Here is a 19,833-nt window from a genome sequence, read left to right as displayed (position 1 = left end):
AAGAAACTTCCTGACTCCTAAGGTTCTTGCGTCGGGGAGTTTTTGTTTAGCCGTAAACTTCCCACACTCAGCAGCTGTGCTTGCAAAGTCCTGACCACTGACCCCCATCCCTGACCCCCCTGACCACCACTGACCCCCATCCCTAGCCAGAAGACTGAAAGTCCGTCGACTCGGCTAAGAAAGTCCTAGATCAAATCCTCATGTTTTGAAAATTTGCTATCGGTATCACGACTTATATCGGTTTCTACCATTCTTTCTTTATTTACCAAATAACATATACATTATAATGTATAAAAAATAGTTTTTATTCACTATATCAATACATACGCAAGCTCTACTGCGTAGATTTACAGGTTTATTGGAAAAAAGAAGAAAATCCCTCTACCATGTGTCAGTCACGTGTTCTAACACGTGATCACGTCTTTTGACAAACCTCAATCGTGACCTAATAGAGCTTGGTTATGTATTGACATAATGAATAAAAGTTTTTTTCTCAATTTATTGATGATTTCACAGAAGGGATGAATCCGTATCCACAGAATCCATAAAATCCGTATCCAGTTTTTTTTCGAGAGGGGGGGGGGGCTATACAAAAAAACTTTAAAACCAGCCACAAAATTGTTTATATGTATTTTTGATACATTTTCATGAATCAGAGAAAAATTTCAGGGGGGGCATCCCCTATAACACCCCCCTGGACACAGCCTTGATAAACAACTAGCAAAGCCTTACTATCAAAGCCGTATATAGGAGAGGGGTATCAGGTTTAACCCCCACCTTCTATCCCAAAATTTTATTCGACTCATAAAAAGTTACAAAATGCATATAAGCAAATTTTTAATGAGTTGTGTAAAGTTTTTTTTGTACCCCTCCCCCCCCCCCCAACGAAAATCCTGGATACGCCCTTGTATTGTTTTTTCTCTCCATTATTTCTCTATTATTCATGCACGAACAGTGTCTAAGAGCCCTATAGCTACCCGGCAAATCAAGACAAAGACCTGTCAAAACCAGTGTAAGGAGCGAAACGAGTACCGAATTTCGACCCCCTATCTAGGATTTCAAATGTGACGTTAAATCTTACGTTAAAAACGCTGTGACGTTAAAAACACTGTTAAATCTTCTTTCTTTTGCGCAAATTGTTTGTATGCAAGATAAAAATACTAAAATATTTTTTTTAAATCGTACAGCAAATAAGAGCTTAATTGGCCTCCTGTAGTGGCTTTGATTTCTTCCAAGTAGAGAGAGAAAGCACACCTTAGTGCACGGGATATAAAAAATCGGTACTTGTTAAGAATCCGGTAGTCACGCGAGAAAGAAAGACTGCATCGAGAAAGGCCGGGAGTTACATGAAAAACAGGTTTTCTCTACCTTGTGAGGTGTTGCTTACTCCGTGACAAAAATTTAAACTTTTGTTTTTTGGAGTTGAAGGGGCAAAAAAAGGTTCACAGTTTAGGTAAGATTACGTATTTAATATATGCTATGTTCACCCCCCCCCCCTAATGTGCAAATATATAGCCCAAATTTGTTTCTGAACTGTAGTGTTTTCATCCTATTTTGTTTTATTTCATTAGTATTAACGAAACTTCACTTCTCGCGCGACTACCGGATTCTTAACAAGTACCAAAAATTTTGTAAAAGCGCCTTCAATTTCATTAATTAATGTTAGAGCCTAAGAGTCGGAAATAATTTTTTTCTTTTTACTGATGCGTTCTGAAGTTCTCTCTTAAAGCCAAAGGAATGAAGCGAAAGGCTAATAATAACTTGAAGAAAAGAGGTAATAAGGAAAAAAATGAAAAAAGGAGATTCGAATTATAAAATTGATATTTCGGCTCTGAAATAGAGAATAATAATTGATTCAATATAAGGGCCTTTCAGTTAGTTTCATTTTTAGGGCTTATTTTGTTGCATCGCAAGGATGTATCTTTTATACAACGCATTACGATAGAATTTATCATCTTGTTCTTTCCTTTTAACTTTTTTTCCCATTCAGTTTCCTTTGTTGATAACACACTCATAACATATTAAAAAAAAAAAAAAAAAAAAACACAAGGAAAATATACAGTAATACAACGACAGAATAATAAATCAAAAAATGTACCAGTTCTCTAGCAATAAAATATGTTGTTTAAAAATTGAAAAGTATGGTAATAGGTTAATGAGGAGCCGATCTTTCTTTTTCAGGAACTGGATAAAATGAGCCCGTGACGTTACATTTCTGCAACGCAAATGTATTTCATTGTATGTAATGTTAATCGAGAAAGAAATTTTAAATACTTATAAAATTAAAGTCGGTGTTTAAGCCACTCTGTGTGCGACAATATATTCACAAAAAGTGATGCTCCCATAAGATACTATTTCTTATTCCAATATTTTGTATTAAACCCTATCAATTTGAAAAACTGATATTTCCTCCTCTAAGTCAAAGATTTATTCTGAAAATTTCAGCATGGGGAATCCCGAGGAAATCTTGCTGAAAATTCGAATACGTCGGTGTTAGGTTTTAGGATAACTCAACTACCTTCTTTTTTCTTTTCAGAGATTAAAGATTGGATGGGAATGTGGAGGAAGCATATGAAGTCTATTGAGTTTAGTGGTCTCAAAGCGACTCAAAAAATTATTCATTGATATATTAATCATAGTAAATCATAAAAATTAATCATAGTGTATGGAAAAGGCGTAGAAGCTAATAGAATTATTTGGTCAAGGCTATTTTTTTTCTTTCTATAAATTTTCCAACAAAATCAATGATGCTTATTAGTGCTAAGCTTTCTCTTTTCGCTTTGTTTTTTCCCTTTTTTCCAGTTTTTCCTTCCCTTTTTGACTCCTATAATAACCTAAAATGAAAATATAAAATGAGCTATCGTTTAACAGAAATCCAGCCCGTTACTTTTTAATTTATATTTATCAATTCTCTCTTTAATTTAAATTTCATTCAAATTTTCATTGAAAAGCAGACAGATTAAAAAATTGATTTTAAAATCAAGTGCTTAAAAAGAAATATTGTGGATACAATTCCCAACTTAGCTTTTCATCTTTATCATTTCATCAGGCACTCAGAGAACAACTATCGGTCATATCTGTTTTACTGTATTGAAACTTTCACCTCGGACGTAGTTAGTCTTTCCTTCACTGTGTTCATTATCACATCAACTTAGTCAAAAATATCCCTTTTAAAGGTACTCAAGGGGTTTTCTAGATCCCTTTTCGGCCTGTCAAACACAAAATTCAAAGCCCGTTAAAGGCGAGAAGTTCTTGATTACGAAATGGAAGACTGAAATCTTTACCAGGTCAAGGAACGCGTTAGATTTTCTTGGCTAATAGCCCAGTAAACTTAGCTCAAAAAAAGGCCCAACCTCAAACAACTTGCAACAAAAATGATTTTTACACAAAAAAATGCAGAAAAATCAGAGAATAACATACTAAAAGCCTACCAAAATCCACCCATAGGAACATACGTGGCAGGGGAAAAACCGGGGAACCAGGGGAAATTTGACAAAATCCAGAAGTGGTCGGATGGATCCAAGTCAAGTTGATTTCCGATGTAATTTTTAACGTAGAAGTCAAATCTTGCATCAGAATCTTGATTACTCTGTCCCCTGAACATTTATGAGGAGGAAAAAGGGGGACGAAGGGAAGATGTTGGTTTTCCATGTCATTACGATGTTAAGATGTGACCATCCTGCTAGCAGGATCTAAACCTGGCATCAACAAGTTAGCCTTCGGCATGAAATCTAGTGACGAGTTCTCTGGACTGACATCTAGTGTCTCTTCAGTGACTGAATTACCCAAAATGTAACGCGCTGAATACTCAACATAGGTAAGTTTTCTTGTAAATATTTGGTTATTTTTGTTCCGAATCTTCAAGAATGTTAGTCATTTTTTGTTTATCTTGTACCATTGAGAATTCTTTCGCTTTTAAGTGACTACTATACTCAGTTTCGTGACATTTTATCTCTATTTTTACCAACGCCATCTTGCAGCTCCTGGAACCGAATCTTAATGCTTGAAATGATCAATCCGTGGAAACTGTGTTAGTTACCTCAATAACAACAGTTCACTATTTTCGTTCAATTTGTGCTTCAATTTCAGTTTTCTACAAGAAGAGGACAAATCTTGTGAATTTCTTTGCACCATATCTCCCTAATTATCCAACTAAAAAATTTCACAAACAGGGAGTGCTTACAACATCTTATTAGTCGTGCAAAGACTTCAGTTTTGTTCTTGCGGCGGAGACTGTTATTTTTAATTGGTTTTAACGTTTCTTGTCATATTTATACTAGTTGATTCGATTATCTATTGTATATCTTTTTTAATTCACTGATGATTATTTGGGTTATTTTTTTTTACCAATTGCGGCTTGATGCAATGATGTTCATATTATTTATGTTTGTTCAGTATTTAGGAGCCTAAAAAAAAGAAACATGTCGCGTACCTACAGAGCATTGTATAATTGAGTTTTTCTTTCTCGTTTTGTGTAATTTGTTCTAAGAGCTGATTTAGATCTTAGCTCCAGCGTTCGTCAATCAAAACCACATGTATAACTGCTACATTTATGTGTATTGCTTTTTTTTGCTTATTGCTCCGTCTTTTCCTTTTATGTATGACGGGTTTTCCAATAAATAATAATAATAATAAAGGAGATTCGCGGCTTCAGGCCTCTTCCCACATCAAGTTCTCTGTTACTGAATTAAGTTCTCTGTTATTCTAATATTCTAATTAAGTTATAATCTAATATTATATTATAATTATATTCTAATATTCTAATATTCCAATATTAATGTTAATATTCTAATTAAGTTATTCATCAAGTTCTCTGTTACTGAATCTTTCGTATCTTCATTTCAAACGAGTATGGCTTCACAATGTGCAATCTGTCTTCAGAGCGAAGGAGACGATAACAGTCTCTCTACGCTTGGAAGCAAAGGTGTTGTCACAATTATTACTACCAGTAAAAAAAGAAGTCATTCTGGCAAAGTTGACCCCCGTGACAAGTTTCCTGGTCACTGCCGGAGAAACTTCAGTAGCCAGATAAGAACTTTTAGTCTTAAACGTTGTAATGAAAGTGACTCAGGAAGTAATCAAGAAAGTAACAGTAGATCCTAACGTTCTGCAAGCTCTTTATTCGCATTCGACAAAGACTGTCTGCTTTGTGCGACCCCTGTCATTGCTGATCCGCGTCATCCAGGCTATTCGCCATCCCAGACTGTTAGAACAGACACATTTCAAGCCAGTGTTAGACTTCTGTGTTCACAAAGACAAGACGAATGGTCGACCAGCATTTTGGGAAGGTTAAATGCAGCTACTGCTGATCTCCACGCAGCTGACGCTATCTATCATACAGTTTGTTCAGTGAACTTCCGGACTGGAAAAAACTTGCCTCAGCGCTATTTGAAATTAAGAGGTGAACCTGAAGTAAAGAAGTGTAAAAATGGCTGACCTTCCGACGAGGTTCGAAAAGAAGCGTTTTACAAAGCTGCGAACTTCTTTGTCGGTCTGGACGATGTGCAGGTTACACTGACCGATATTTCGAAAAAAATGGAGGAGTTTTTAGCCGAAACGGATCTGAAGCCATACAGCAACGTTTACCTGAAGAAAGTGCGAGTTGATTACTTCGGCGACAAGGTGATCATTTTTGATGTTCCTGGGAGGCAAAGTATAGTGACTCTTAGGGAGACGGCTGCGAGTATTCTACGAGATTATTGCCAATTGGCAAAAGATGTAAATCTAGAGAAAGAAAAAATTAAGATTGCGAAACCTTTTGTAGGAACAGTGGAGAGTAAAATAAGGACTGTGATATGGTTCATAAAAGAATACGACCAAATACGCGCCTTAGTTTCGGCAGAGGACAATCTCGAGTTCCTTGTTCCATCCATACGACTTTTCCTGTCCATTTTGATCAAACACAACAACGCCAAACTTGTGGTCAGTGCAATAGGGCAGGCAATAATGCAAAACACCCGACCTCGAAGCATTATTGCACCAATGCAGCTGGGGTTGGCTGAATCTATGCATCATCGGTTCGGTTCACGCGACGTTGTCGACACACTGAGCAGCATATGCTTTTGTGTTGGCTATGCAGAAGCCCTCCAATTTGAAAGATGTGCGGCAATGGCTGAAAGCCCCGACCAAGAACTCAACATACCAAGAGGCACTCTTGTCCAGTACATTGCAGACAATTACAATCATAACGCTAACATTCTGGATGGGCACGGTACTTGATATGGTATGGCTATTCTTGAGGTTAAGTCGCCGGGTGGCGAAGAAGAGTTACGCGTTTTTCCCACAAAAGATTTTGACTTGAAAGAAATTATAGAAAAAGCTGCTGTACCGATCTACCCTTACGTGAAGCATACTGTCTTTACAAATCAGCTCACTTACGTAGAGTTGGTACTTCCAGAGTTCAGAGACAATGGCAGACATATTGATATCATGTGGGTAAATTCTCAGCTAGCTCTGCGAGGTTCTCCAGTCGGCTGATCAGGTGCAATGCAGTCAGCTCATGCTGGACCAACCCAGAAGCGGTCATCAATAGTTTTCCAGCCTATGATCGAGTTAAACCCAACCGATCTCACGTGCATCAACACAACGTTGATGTTTTTTGCAGAGAAGGCAAAGAAACTGAACCAGATTCCTGTCGTAACCTTCAACCAACCACTGTATTGGAAAGCGAGAATAATGGTTGAATCGTCGCCTTTCAGTAGCCCCTTGAAAGCGATCGTAGTGATGCTTGGGTCCTTTCATGGAAGAATGAGTTTTCTTGGGTGTGTGGGCTATTTTATGGAAGAAGCAGGTTTGGTTGAAGTCCTTGAACAGATCTACGCACCGAACACTGTAAAACACATCATCTCTGGCAAAGCAGTTTCTAGAGCAATGAGGGTACATTCTCTTCTTGACTTAGCTCTGCTCATCATACTTTTTGCTTGTGCTTTCGAAGATACTGCCGACTGTCTACGAAGTGAACCCGCACCCCAAATGGTGAGCGCAGCTAGTGTCTATACAGAGCTAACATCCGAAAATATTTCTATTGAAGACCATTCTGCGTCTGCAGCGGTGATTTCACTTTTAGAAGAAATTGAGCAGGCAAAGAAGGAGCTAGTTAGCGAATCTAGGACTGCGAAACTGTGGCTTGAACAGTATTCTGAAATGAATGAAATTCTTAGGGTGTCAGTTCGCGCTGAACAGACTGGAGATTTCGACCTGTAACTTCAGAGCTGGTTTAGTATGATTCCTTTTTTAGAGGTAATTGGTCAAACTACATATGCTAGATCAGCCCGTCTTCATTTACAAACCTTTGCCGGCTTGAAAGAACCGCAGCCAGAACTATACGATAAGTTCCAAAGGTCACTTTTCTGTTAACAGAACCGAACATTCGTAGTCAGGACTGGCAGCAGACCTTGTTATAAAACAAGTCTTCATGAAAACTCTGAAGACCGCTGGCGGTCTCACTAGAGGGAGAGGTATGAATGCAGCGCAGCGGTCGATCTGGACACTATCTAAGCCAGTGCGAGCTCAAATGAATGCAATCATGCAAGACCGAACCAGATCTGTTTACCAAACAAGCGACCAGCACGTTGATACATCGGGGTCCAGAATATTGAGAGACAGCGAAGATTTGCAAAAGTTGCTCAAGTTCCTTGAGCCTTTGCAGCCGTTCAGCAGGGGCCAGGAGCTAATGAATATTGTTACCGGAGTGAATGCTTCGCCAGAGGTCAACGTCGACGAAGCAAAAGACGTTGGGTTGCACATACTGCAAGGGATGGTTGGAAAGCCAGTAGAGACTTTTGTACTCAAAAGGAAAGATAGTCGTAACTATGGCTGCAACGTCGGCTCCGAAGCTTTATGGTGAGCCGGTCGAGATTGACCAAACGTTATTGTTCCAGCGACTAGCAGCTGTAGCCACTGCCGACAGTCAGGATCTGTCGGATACTCTTGGTTGTGAACTTCGCTCTTTTTCTCCTGCACTTTTCGGGTCATACCAACTACTACGCATAGCATACAAGGCTTCCCTCTCAAATGCCCTCTGGAAAATGATCAAAAGCTCTTTTGCAAATCTTTCAATGAGATGCAAATATGTTGTAGATGGAGGTTGGCTCCTACATAAATTGTCTTGGACAAATGGCGCTGATTTTGGACAATTATATCTGGCCAACTCTAGCTCTATCGAAGCTGAATAAGGTAATGCTACAGTTGTGTTCGATGGATACGAAGATTCACCGTCAACAAAAGACGAGACTCACTGTAAAAAATCGAAAGGCATAAGATCTTCTGATATTGACTTTACTGTGACAACGACGGTAACCCTCAAAAAAGATTGTTTCCTGAACAACCTGAAGAACAAGGGAAAATTCATCCTCCTGCTTGGTGGAGTGCTAAGCTCGTCAGGATGTCGCGTGGTGTATGCTTCTGGTGATGCTGATTTCACTATTGCGACAGCTGCAGTGACAAGTTGTTCTGAGGTAGAAACCTGTCTTGTTGGCAATGACACAGACCTGCTCGTCTTGCTTCTTCACCATTGCCAGCCAGGAAGCTACCCACTTTTCTTTCGAGTGGAGACCAAGCCGGGAACATCCAAACTCTACAACATAAGAGAACTAAAAAGCAAGCTTGGGGAAGTCGCAGAGGTCATACTGCCCATCCATGCTTTCCTGGGATGCGATACGACCTCTAGGTTCTACGGCATAGGAAAGCTAGTGCCACTTTTATTGGCTAAGATCAATGAAGAATTCCGAAAAAATGCGGCGGTTTTCTGCCGGAAGAACTCAGAAAAGCATCGGATTATCAGTGCAGGCGAAAAGCTCACACTGCTTATTTATCGGGCTAAAGCTGATACCAACCTTCAGGATTTGCGTCACACCATGTTTGTCACAAAACTGGCTTCTTCGACCTCGTTCGTCCGCCCAGAAAGCTTGCCTCCGACATTGTCAGCTGCGAAGTTTCACTTCTTCAGAGTTTTCCTACAGGTCATGGAATGGATGGATTGCTCAGCTGATCTGGACCCATGTGACTGGGGTCCGCGGCTAGACAGAACCAAGTACGTACCTGTAACGATGAACTCGAAGCCAGCACCCAAAGCACTACTGATTAATGGTACGATGTGCTTACAAGTCAGGTTGTGAAACAAAGCGTTGCAGTTGCAAAAGAAACGGACTTCACTGCACAAAAGCAAGTGCCGAGTGTCATGGTACCGACTGCCAAAATTCAGAAAGCATTGACCTTGATGATGATTTTAACAACTAAGTTCCTGTTTTAAGTTTTTTATTACTGGACTTGTTTCAAGTCTGTGATTTGTCGAAGTACAATAAATCTGTCCCAATTTTATACACCGTGACGATTCTTAATATACTATGGTCGAATCCTTGTTGAAATGGGCTCCGCAGCCAAAAAAAGAAAGAGAATTCAATTTCCCAACTTTTCACCCTCTGCCAGTTTTTTCGATGAGGGAAAACTAGTATTCTGAAGGAAAATTTGGATTCTGCGTCTCAAATAATATCAGAAATAGTCTTTACAGCGATGAAATCGAGCAAATTTGAGTCTTCCTCATTTTCCCCTGTTTCCCCTGCTAACCCTATCAGATACCCCCGGTGGTGAGATATAATAATTCTGATGCAGAATTCGAGTTCTGCGACTTGAACTACGTAGGACTGGGTATTTACAGTGCTAAAATCAGAGGTCCTGGCATTTTTTTCGAATTTTCCCTCTTTCCCTCTTTTTTCGCCTGTCAAACTTTATCCATCGGTGGATTTTGGTGGGCTTTTAGTATGTTGTTCTCCTGATTTTTCTGCATTTTTTGGTGCAAAAATCATTTTTGTTGCAATTTGTTTGACCTCAAACGCTGTTTTTACTGGGCTATAAGAGAACCATATGAAACTCTGATACACCCCCAAGAAATCTCTCATACGCCCTAGCATATTCCTATTATTTTCAAGTTAGTGAGACACAATCTATTACATAAATAATAAAATCAAAATTTGTGCTATTATTTAAATAGTAAAACTCATAAAGAAAACCAAAGTACGACGTGCCAAGAAACGATATAAAGACTTAGGAACGTATAGGAACGAGGGTCAGGTTTGGCAAACACTTTTTGGCATTTTTTTAACAGGAACTTTTTCAAAAGTAACTGTTAGTAAGTATCTTTAGTAGCTTAGTAAGTTAGTAATACTTTATCAATCACATAGTCAGCCGTTCCTCCACAACATCCACCGTCACGGCAGCCAACTCAAATAAGTACCTTTTAAACACACATGGAATCCAAACATTCAAACAAGAAGAAGAAGAAGAAAAAGGTGAAATTTTAGCGAAAAAAAAACGAAAAATAACCTTAGCAGCAGCAACAATTTGTACGGCGACTCTTTTAGGGAGATGATCAATACGTCTTGTAAGAATTTCAGGCGAAGCATTTGCAACATCCGAGAGACTTCTAAAACCTGCTCTATTCAACTGCTTGGCTCGTCCCTAGAACATAAACTTCCCTAGAAATAGTTTAAACTTCCGTAGAAACGTCCCTAGAAATATGTTAGTGCTAGAAAATGGCCTTATGTTATCTGGCCTCCAAATTTCAGTCAAGTTATATTAAACGAATTACGTTTCTCGTGAGTAGATCTTGGTATATAACCCCATAATGTATTATATTACAGGTGAACACATTGCTGTGCTTTGTATAAATTAATTAAAAAAACTTTTTCCACAAAATAAGTTTTTCAAACAAAAGTAAAGAACTCCATTAAACAAAAAATTAGCAAAAATAAAATAATCTACCAAGCGTGAAACTACCACAAATCAGTATCGATAAATATATGAAACCCAAAACCAACATAAATTACAATAGATAACCGAGTCAAACTCAAAACGAGCAGAAATTAACATAAGTTGGACGCAAAACCCCTATGCCTTCCCAAGGCCAGAACAAAATTTGCACTTTACTGAAAAATATATAAATGTTTTTACTTTTATAACTTTAATAAATCAAATAATATAAACATTTTGATTACTAAATATCAGTTTATGTATATTAACCTGACAATACACATTCGTTTGTATTTTGCATTCTCCTTTTCTGTATTATGTTTTACCGTTCCGATAAAGGATCTAGAAAAATTCATTGGGTATCTTTAAAAGGGATTTGAACAATTCGATGCAATACTGAAAACTATGAAGGAACAGCTAACTATCAGGAACTCAGGGAAACCTTCCGTGAGTGTGTTACGGACGAAATAGTAAAGATGAAAAGCCATGTTGGCAAGGGTATTAAAGATATTTGTCAAACAATTGGTTCAAGTCAATTGCTTCAAGATCCAAGCAAATATCTTCAAGTCAATTCTTTTCAGGCCCGAAGAAATTCAGTAACTGCGCCTTAGTGTAGAAGAACTTGATTCTGTCCGGTATTGAAGAAAAAATCAGTGTTGCAAAACGAGTCAAAAATGAAGTCGACGCGTTAATGAAAATTTATTAAACAGAATGTAAACTGAATATGGAGAAATAACTGTTAACAATTAGTAAAAAAAACAAACAATGAGACTACAATTCTGTTAAAAGATGCTTTATGCCTGAGTTATTTATGCTTTTATCTGAGTTATTGTGCTATTATGCTTCTATCTTTAGGTGGTCATATTTAGGCCATGTACTCCGCATGAAAGAAGTCCGCCTTCCTCGGACAGCGTACGACTGGAAACCAGGCGGCAGAAGAAGCCGAGGTCATCCAAAGAACACTTTGTGGCGAACTTCTGATCGAGATCTGAGGACGGCTGAGACCTCGTTAATACCTGAATGGGAAGATGTCACCGCTGCAGCATTGCTTCGGGACGAGTGGAGAGGCTTCATCGACGCCCTATGCGCCACCGGTGGCTCAGGAAGACCTAAATTCTAAGTAAGTTATGCTTTTATCTTAAAAGTAAGAAAATTTAGATTCAAGTCAAAAGTCAGAATTTATTTTCAGTTTGAAAATCAAAGTTTATCTTCATCCCAATGCTATACAAATTTTCCTTGCTAATTTCTCCTTTCAAGTTTGAAAAAAGTTTATTTTTTAAAAGACACTCTAAAAAAGACACAAAATGTAGTTACAAAATAGCTGGATGATTTACAAATTTCCTTAAGAATGTAATTGTATTTTGATTTTCTTGTGCTAAGCCTCGTCTTGATTGACATCATTCACCCTGCCAGCAGCATTTTTTGAAGGTGGATAATTTTTTGACAACTGGCTATGATTTGACAGCCAATATGATTCGATAGCCTTCGGAAACTTCAAGGCTATGAGTGGTTGTCCAATCAAAGCCAGCCGTGCTACTGGCATGGTGAACGATGTCTATCAAGAAGAAGTTTTATACTTACTTTACATAATTCTTGGATAGGACTCATCAAAAGAAGAGGAAAAAGACCTCCCGTGAGGATTAAGACCTTTCATTAAGTTTAAAATTGCTTAGAAAAATTTTACTTAGCCTTAAGTTACCACTCACAAATTATTTTTCTTAAAGTTTGCGTAACTCTGGGGTAAAGCGTCAAGAAACCAACCTTTCGGTTTGTATTTTTATAATTTATATTGCATCCCAACATATATCGGTATCTAAAATATTTAAATATGTCAAATATTCGTATATTTAAAATATCTACCTATGTCAGTGCGCATACGCTTTTTTTTGTATGAAAGCTGATTGTGTATCTTTGAAGGTTCTTTTGCAGAATAACTTTCAACCATTCAAGGTTGTTTAAAAAAGGCGTTAATGCTGTGAAAAAAGAAAAAAGTATCTAGTTAGTACTTACTCTTTTCACAGATGGAAGCTCCATCAAAGGTATAAGTTCAGCTGTACAACAAAGGGACAACTGTCGGCCAAAGCTCTCAAAAAGATCTACGAATGCCCAAAACTCGTCAAATTCCTACAATATACGAAAATATACAATAATATGAAATATAATATAATATAAAAATATAATAAAATAACTAAATATGCATAAACAAAAAAGAGGTTTAGGAAACCATAGTTCAAACTAGAAACAAGAATAAATTATAAAGAAGTTACGTTCATTTTTTTTTTATTTTGGGTATTTTGACACTGTAATGTAGTTTGATACAATTACTACATTAATGTAGACTGCAGTGTAATGTCGACATCATTTTTGGAAATTTTTATTATTATTGGTATTGTAATGTAGCTTGATCTTCCCGAATACGGAACCAAAAATCGAATAGGAAAATCCACAATTTTCACTTAAATAAAATCATGTAGGATATATATCACAGTGATTTGTTTTTCTTTCTCTTCAGAGGCAGCTTTAAAGAGTAGTATCGAAGACCCAACCAATATTCTAAGATTAACCACGAGCATCCAACCAACATTAGCCTCAAACGCCCAACCAATATTAACCTCGAACGCCGAGCCAACATTAACCTTGAACGCCATGACGTGGCATGTTCGAACATATTTTCATGGTTTGGTGGATGTTTTTAGACCTTTTTTTAAGAAAAAAAATTCCCAAACTGTCGTTCATTTCTACTAGATCTATTTTTGCTATGACTGGTCGATATTTTTCTTCAGGACAAGTTTACATAGTGTTTGAAATTAGTTTAATACGAATATCTAAGATTGGAGTAATAATGTTTCCAAGTAAACAAGCAGGATTTTATTTTGGGGGGAGGGTTTAAATTTCAGGTAATGTTAATTCTAGGGCAGAAATGTTATTTATATATATATATATATATATATATATATATATATATATATATATATATATATATATATATATATATATATATATATATATATATATATATATATATATATATATATATATATATATATTATATATATATATATATATATATATATATATATATATATATATATATATATACATGCATAAAGAAACACGCCATGTAACCAGTGACGGGGTGGTATTTAAATACATGTATTTGAAAAACGCACTTTTCTATGTATTTCGAATACATATTTAAATACACTTCTGGTAGAGTATTTGAAGTACGTATTTGAAGTACTTTTTCCTGTATTTGAAATAGAAAATGCCTTGACACACAGCGTCAATTACCATCCTACCATAACATAGCAAATTACATTTGAGCAGTATATGGGATGTCATTCTGGGCTGCTTCGGAAGGGATTACATATATATCTGCGTTGGAATAACGAACAAGTCTGACTCACGATGGTAGAAATTTCAGCTCTCCCAATCATTAGAAAAAAATATTTCAAAATTAAAATACATCAGCGTCCAACTTTCTCTTGCACTTGAAGGTACATTAGATTAGCATAGAACACTAGGTACTGGCTCTGTAACGATTGTTATACATCAAAAAAATTCGTGGTAACAAACTGTGCGTAAGGAGTTTGAAGCTTTTAGAAACTCTATAAAAGGAATTTTGATAACATTTAATCCATCAGAATAGTTGTTTTTTTATGCAGATTCAAAATATATAAAATCCATTAAGTTTAATGATACCTACCAAAAGCTATGAGCCTGAAAAAATCCGACTAATTTTTAAAGGGGGAAACACCCCCAAAAAGTTAAACGATCTTAAAGAAAATTACACCACCAGATTCAGTATATTAGAGAGCCCAATCGTAGACGTTCCAAGCTTCCATCTACAAAAATTCCGAATTTTACATTTCTTCGCAAGGGAAATTACACGGAAGCATGTTTATTTTTTTTTCTGGGGTGACCGTGTCGAACTAGTAGTCATAGAAGATCGAGACAGGGCTCATTTAAACGGAAATTGAAAGTTCTAGTGCTATTTTTCAATGATTAATAAGGTTGTGCAAAGGGGAAGTTGTATTTTCTGCCATTTTCAGGCACCAAACAGTGATTTTGTCCCAAAGAGGGGCAATTTTGCCACATAAATTGACAATTTTGAGATAGCCATTCGATTTCTGAGTATCAAAAAACTGTATATTGAGCTTCCCAGTTGCAGAAAAAGTAATGCCGCACGGTGGTGCATTCGTTCCTGAAACGTCAAGTAGTCAAGTCCATATAAGATAAATGGTAAATATGGTAAAAAAATGGTATATTTTTTTCATGAAATTAATAGAAAACACTTTTCGAAAACATACTTTTTGAAAGAATAGTAAAAAGCCATATTAAACTTAAAACGAGCAGAAATAAATCCGTATAATAATTCATGCTATTAAAGAATAAATGAAACCCAAAACAAGCAGAAATTAATAAACAATTAATTAAATAAGCAAGCAATTAAATAAGCAAACCAACATGCATCAGGTACTAATATAAATGGATTGATAATTCTCAAAAAGATTAAAATTTGAATTGTATATTTAAATCAAACATAAAACGAACAAAAGTCGCACAAACAGTAGTTAGGCTACCGCCCCCTTCCCTAACTGTAAAAGCCTAAGGCCTACTGCGTCTTTTGCGTTTCACTGAAAACTATATGAGTCTTGAACAGTCCTATGAAAGAACTAATAAATTAAACCGAATATTTGATTTATAGTCATATTAATTGTTGAAAGATCATCAGTTCAAGATTTTTTTTTCACTACAATTTTTATTTTTATTTTCAATGTTGTAAGTACAAAAAAATCATATATTTGAAATATAATTCTTTTTCAGTTAAGATCAAATGACGTAGTAGGCTTTAGACTTTTTAGTAAAGCTCAAATTTAAACTAAAGAAAAAAAATTGCAATTGAAAGTAAGAAGCAGCATTGAAGCTCAAAATAAACAGAAATTATTCCGTATATGAGAGGGGTTACTTCATTCATAGATAAAGTGTTATTTTTTAGCCTGTGATGCTAAAATTTAGTTTCGGCTGTTGCCGAAACTGACGGAAACAATCGTCAAACAAGATTAGTTTCGGCTATTGCAATGGTCTATATTGGAATCCGCAGACCATTAAGATCAATTACAGATTCTATTTTCTTAAAACACTGCCTTTCTGAGCTGAAAACTGTATGTGAAAGACCGCCTATAGGCAAAGGCCCGAAATAGTATCTCTGATAATTTTCAGTAAATGTGCACAGTCGTTTCCTTAGCTAAATTATATTGTCACTCTCTGTAATTACCAGTTTTTTAATGTATCAGCTGTATATGTAAATGTATCACTTAAACTTTAGTTTATTAAAAAAATATTTCTGAGAAATTTTTAGGTTCAGTTTATTTTATCATTGTTATGAGACTACGAATTCTTCGGGGATAGTGCCCGAGGTATGAAGTTGCCGGTGTATGAATAAATTGGAAAACCAAGGTTTTACACATTTAATTTCAATGTACGATATTACAGACAGTCTACTCCTACCACTCACCGCAGCACCAAGCAGCCTGAGGCCAACAAAGCTCCCACGCTCTTCCATCCCAATCTATTCCAAGCCCCTTACATCATCCCAGGAAGTTTTGACTGCACCAGATTTACCAAATTTGAATACACCAACTACTTCTTTGCACAGTACTTACTGTTTTACACATTCTGTTCATGGATCATGTTGAAAAAAAAAAAAAAAAAACAAAGTTCAAATTTCATTTCATTGTTATACATTTGAATACACCAACTACTTCTTTGCACAGTACTTACTGTTTTACACATTCTGTTCATGGATCATGTTGAAAAAAACAAAAAAACAAAGTTCAAATTTCATTTCATTGTTAAGTAGCTTAGGTCAGCGGACAAGCAAACAACCTACAAACAATGCAGGTACTGTCTGCTTTATGAAAGGATGTATTTGATGAGATCTACTATATCTACTTTGAGTTTATATCTCTCTGTTCTGAAAGGTATATCTCTCTGAAGAGGGGTTCTCTCTGGTTCAAAAGCCTTATTATCTTCATTGGGATAATCCCTCTCCGTAGGGAAGCCTCCTCCGTGTAGGTGAGGCTACAGAAGAAGAAGACTTTACTCAAACCAATATAGTAAGTATGATCGAATATGATTCTACCAACATCCTGCGAATAATATCAATTTTGTATACACTGCCTATACTTTTATTAGAAATTCTACGGTTTATTGAAGACACGAGGAAAGATGTCGGTTCGGTTGTTCTTCAAGCAATGATTTCAAAGTGTTTCACCAATACAATACGTCAATCACTTCGTCTGCTCCTACTAAGCCCTTTTTCTCCATTCTGTGTAATTGATATGCAAGAGAAATTAACAGGAAGATGATAGAACCGAAAGATGATTGATATAAAGATAAAGCTAAAAAACATAGATAAAGCTCTGCTGAAACGAAAAAAAAAGATTGGATCCGTAAACAGATTATCGGGGTTTTAATACTCATCTTTCTTAGTTTGTAAAATGTTTCTATCAGTAAAGTATAGCCTATATAAAACAAGGCCGTACCCAGAGGGGGGGGGGGGGGGTTAGGGGGTTTGAACCCCTTTCGAAATAGTTTTTTGACTCGTAGAAACGTAACAAAAATGAATATAAACAAATTTTGTATGCTTTTTTGAGTTTTTTTTTTGTGAACCCCCACCCGAAAAAAATCTTTGAGTAAAACCCCCTCCGAAGAAAAAATCTGGGTACGGCCTTGATATAAAACTCACTTGGTTACCCTGGGATACACAACATCCATTCTATATATCTTTAACATGTCTTAGTTCCGATTTGGGTATTGATATATGTATTTTAGTATTTAAATACAAAAAGTATGTTTACTCGCGTATTTGCAAAAACTTACTTAAATATATTTGCAACCAAGTATTTTGTTTTTGCATTTATATACTTTTTAAAAGTGTTTTACCCATCACTGCGCATAACAATTACTGCCGTCACGATTTAGTCTGAGTCTCTTCCTTCTGGGGCTAGACACAGCCTCAGAAGGATAGCCTCATGTTTTTTCTTCTCCAACTGGATTTATTTGGCATATGAACCAACTGTTAGTGATAGATAGATACGAAAACTTTAGCAAACCTACAAAATCGGCGAAATTTTGTTGTTTCGCCAAAATTGGAATTTTGTTTTGTTATTCGCGTAAATCGGCGAAATTTTTTTTATTACTCCTTTATTATGAGGGAGGAGGAGTTGGGACGATTGTGTCGGCAAGGATTCTAATATTTAGAAAGGACATTAATGGAGACTCTAATCCGTCTGATATCTATCCGAAAAGAAACAACAGAAATTTCTAGGGATATAATTTCGAAAAAAGGGTAAATATTAGGCAGATTAAATAAAAAACAAAAGAAGTTAGGCGGGGAGGGGGAGGAATCCTAAGAATCAGAAAAATTTCACTGAGGCTAGGGAAAGGGGTCTCGGATGCACAGATACTCCCTTCCCCTTGTGTATACATCTGGATATCCTTAGCGTCAATATTCCATTTTCAATGCGCACAAACCCCCACCCCCTTAGTCTCTCTTCCCTCCTCTCTCTCTCTCCTTCTCCACCTCTTTCAAAAAAGGATATAAATAGTAAATTAACAATAATAAAAAACAAAATCAATTTCCAAAACTGATAAATAACCATTAGTTGATTTAGTAGCTATGAAAATAAACGAATAAAAAAATATTTGACCAAAATTTGGCTTGAATCCAAGTTTGAAAGTTCGGTATTTTACCGTCAAACTCCCAAGTATGCTCTCGGCAAATTTATGGACTTAGCATGAGGCAATAATACGTTACGAGGCCAACTTTGGCAAGTTGGCATACATCTATTTAGCATACACTTCGAAATCTTCATGTTTTTAAACTGGTCGTCAATACAAATAAGAGAAAATACCGATACTTGAAAAGATAATTAATCCTTTTAATTGATTTTTGGATCAACCTTATGAAAATTGTCAGCTCCAGCCTAGTTTTGCTAATCATCTGAACTAAATACAATAATAAAAAACAAACCCTTCTTTGATAACGAAATGCAAATTATATTTGATTTTTAGATTTGTTTCTAGTTTAAATGAGCCCCCCCCCCGCAAACTCCCTGGAAATAACTGCAGGCTAAGGCTAACCTTGCTGGTTGTGTTCAGTTTTGCAGTCTTTTTGTGCTTATTTCTCATCAACAGTTGGTTCATGATACTATTACTATTACAAACGAAAACTCAGAGAAGAGAGAAAATAACAAAATGAAAAATAAAGTCAAAAAGGGTGAAAAAACGAGGATTTTGTCAGCCAGCGAACCATGAAAATGAAAAAATATAAGAAAATCTTTCGAAAAGGACCTCCGCCAATCCGTCCACAGTGCCAAACAAAAATAAAAAGAGAAAAAAAAAACAAAAAAAACGAGAATCTAAGCTTTTGAAGTTTCCTGTACAGAGACAAGATAGACAAAAGGTTAGTTTCTCGTTTTTTTTTGTTTTTTTTTTGTCTTTTTATTTTTGTTTGGCACTGAGGACGACTTGGCGGGGGTCCTTGTCGAAATATTTGCTTATATTTTTTCATCTTAATGGTTCGCTGGCTCACAAAATCCTCGTTTTTTTCACCCTTTTTGACTTTATTTTTCATTTTGTTATTTCTCTCTTCTCTGAGTTTTCGTTTGTCATGTATAGCCAGTGTGGTCTAAGAATGTATTTATTACTATTACGACTAACCTCTCAGTGCAGCACCAAGCCGTCTGCAGCCAACACAGCTGCGCCTCCTCCTGTGTAAACGAGGAGGCACACAGCTATGCCTCCTTCTTTATACTTCCTCGCAAAACTTTAATTTTTACCACCTCTCATAAAATTTGGTCCGTCATGCCAATTAAAAAAAGAAGCAAACTATATCAAAAAATTAGGAGGAAGGGGGGGGGGGGGTGGAGATAATCAATTAGACTGGATCCAACCCTGAAAGTCCGACTAATATACATTTTCTGACCGTAAGGACATAAAATAGACTGTTATCCAATTTTACCGTATATTACCGCAATATACCGTAAATTACCGCAAGATACCGTATTTTACCGCAAAATA

The 19,833-nt window shown here is 36.4% G+C and overlaps 1 protein-coding gene across 1 annotated transcript in view; it reads right to left on the bottom strand.

The window, feature by feature from the left end:
* The window catches only part of LOC148943344 (helicase POLQ-like), a 137,341-nt gene that overhangs the window by 6,845 nt on the left and 110,663 nt on the right, over positions 1 to 19,833 (bottom strand). The window contains exons 14-15 of the mRNA XM_089101888.1: positions 12,757 to 12,870; positions 10,321 to 10,455 (exon numbers count right to left, since the gene is read on the bottom strand). Coding sequence (XP_088958014.1) covers positions 10,321 to 10,455; positions 12,757 to 12,870 — 249 coding nt within the window. The remainder of the gene's footprint in view (positions 1 to 10,320; positions 10,456 to 12,756; positions 12,871 to 19,833) is intronic.

The sequence above is a fragment of the Artemia sp. Qi Xiang Cuo genome, chromosome 15, assembly GCF_049724085.1.
Source record: "Artemia sp. Qi Xiang Cuo chromosome 15, ASM4972408v1, whole genome shotgun sequence".
Lineage (NCBI taxonomy): Eukaryota > Metazoa > Arthropoda > Branchiopoda > Anostraca > Artemiidae > Artemia > Artemia sp. Qi Xiang Cuo.
Note: the sequence above shows the minus strand (reverse complement) of the source record. Positions and strands in the feature narration are given on the sequence as shown.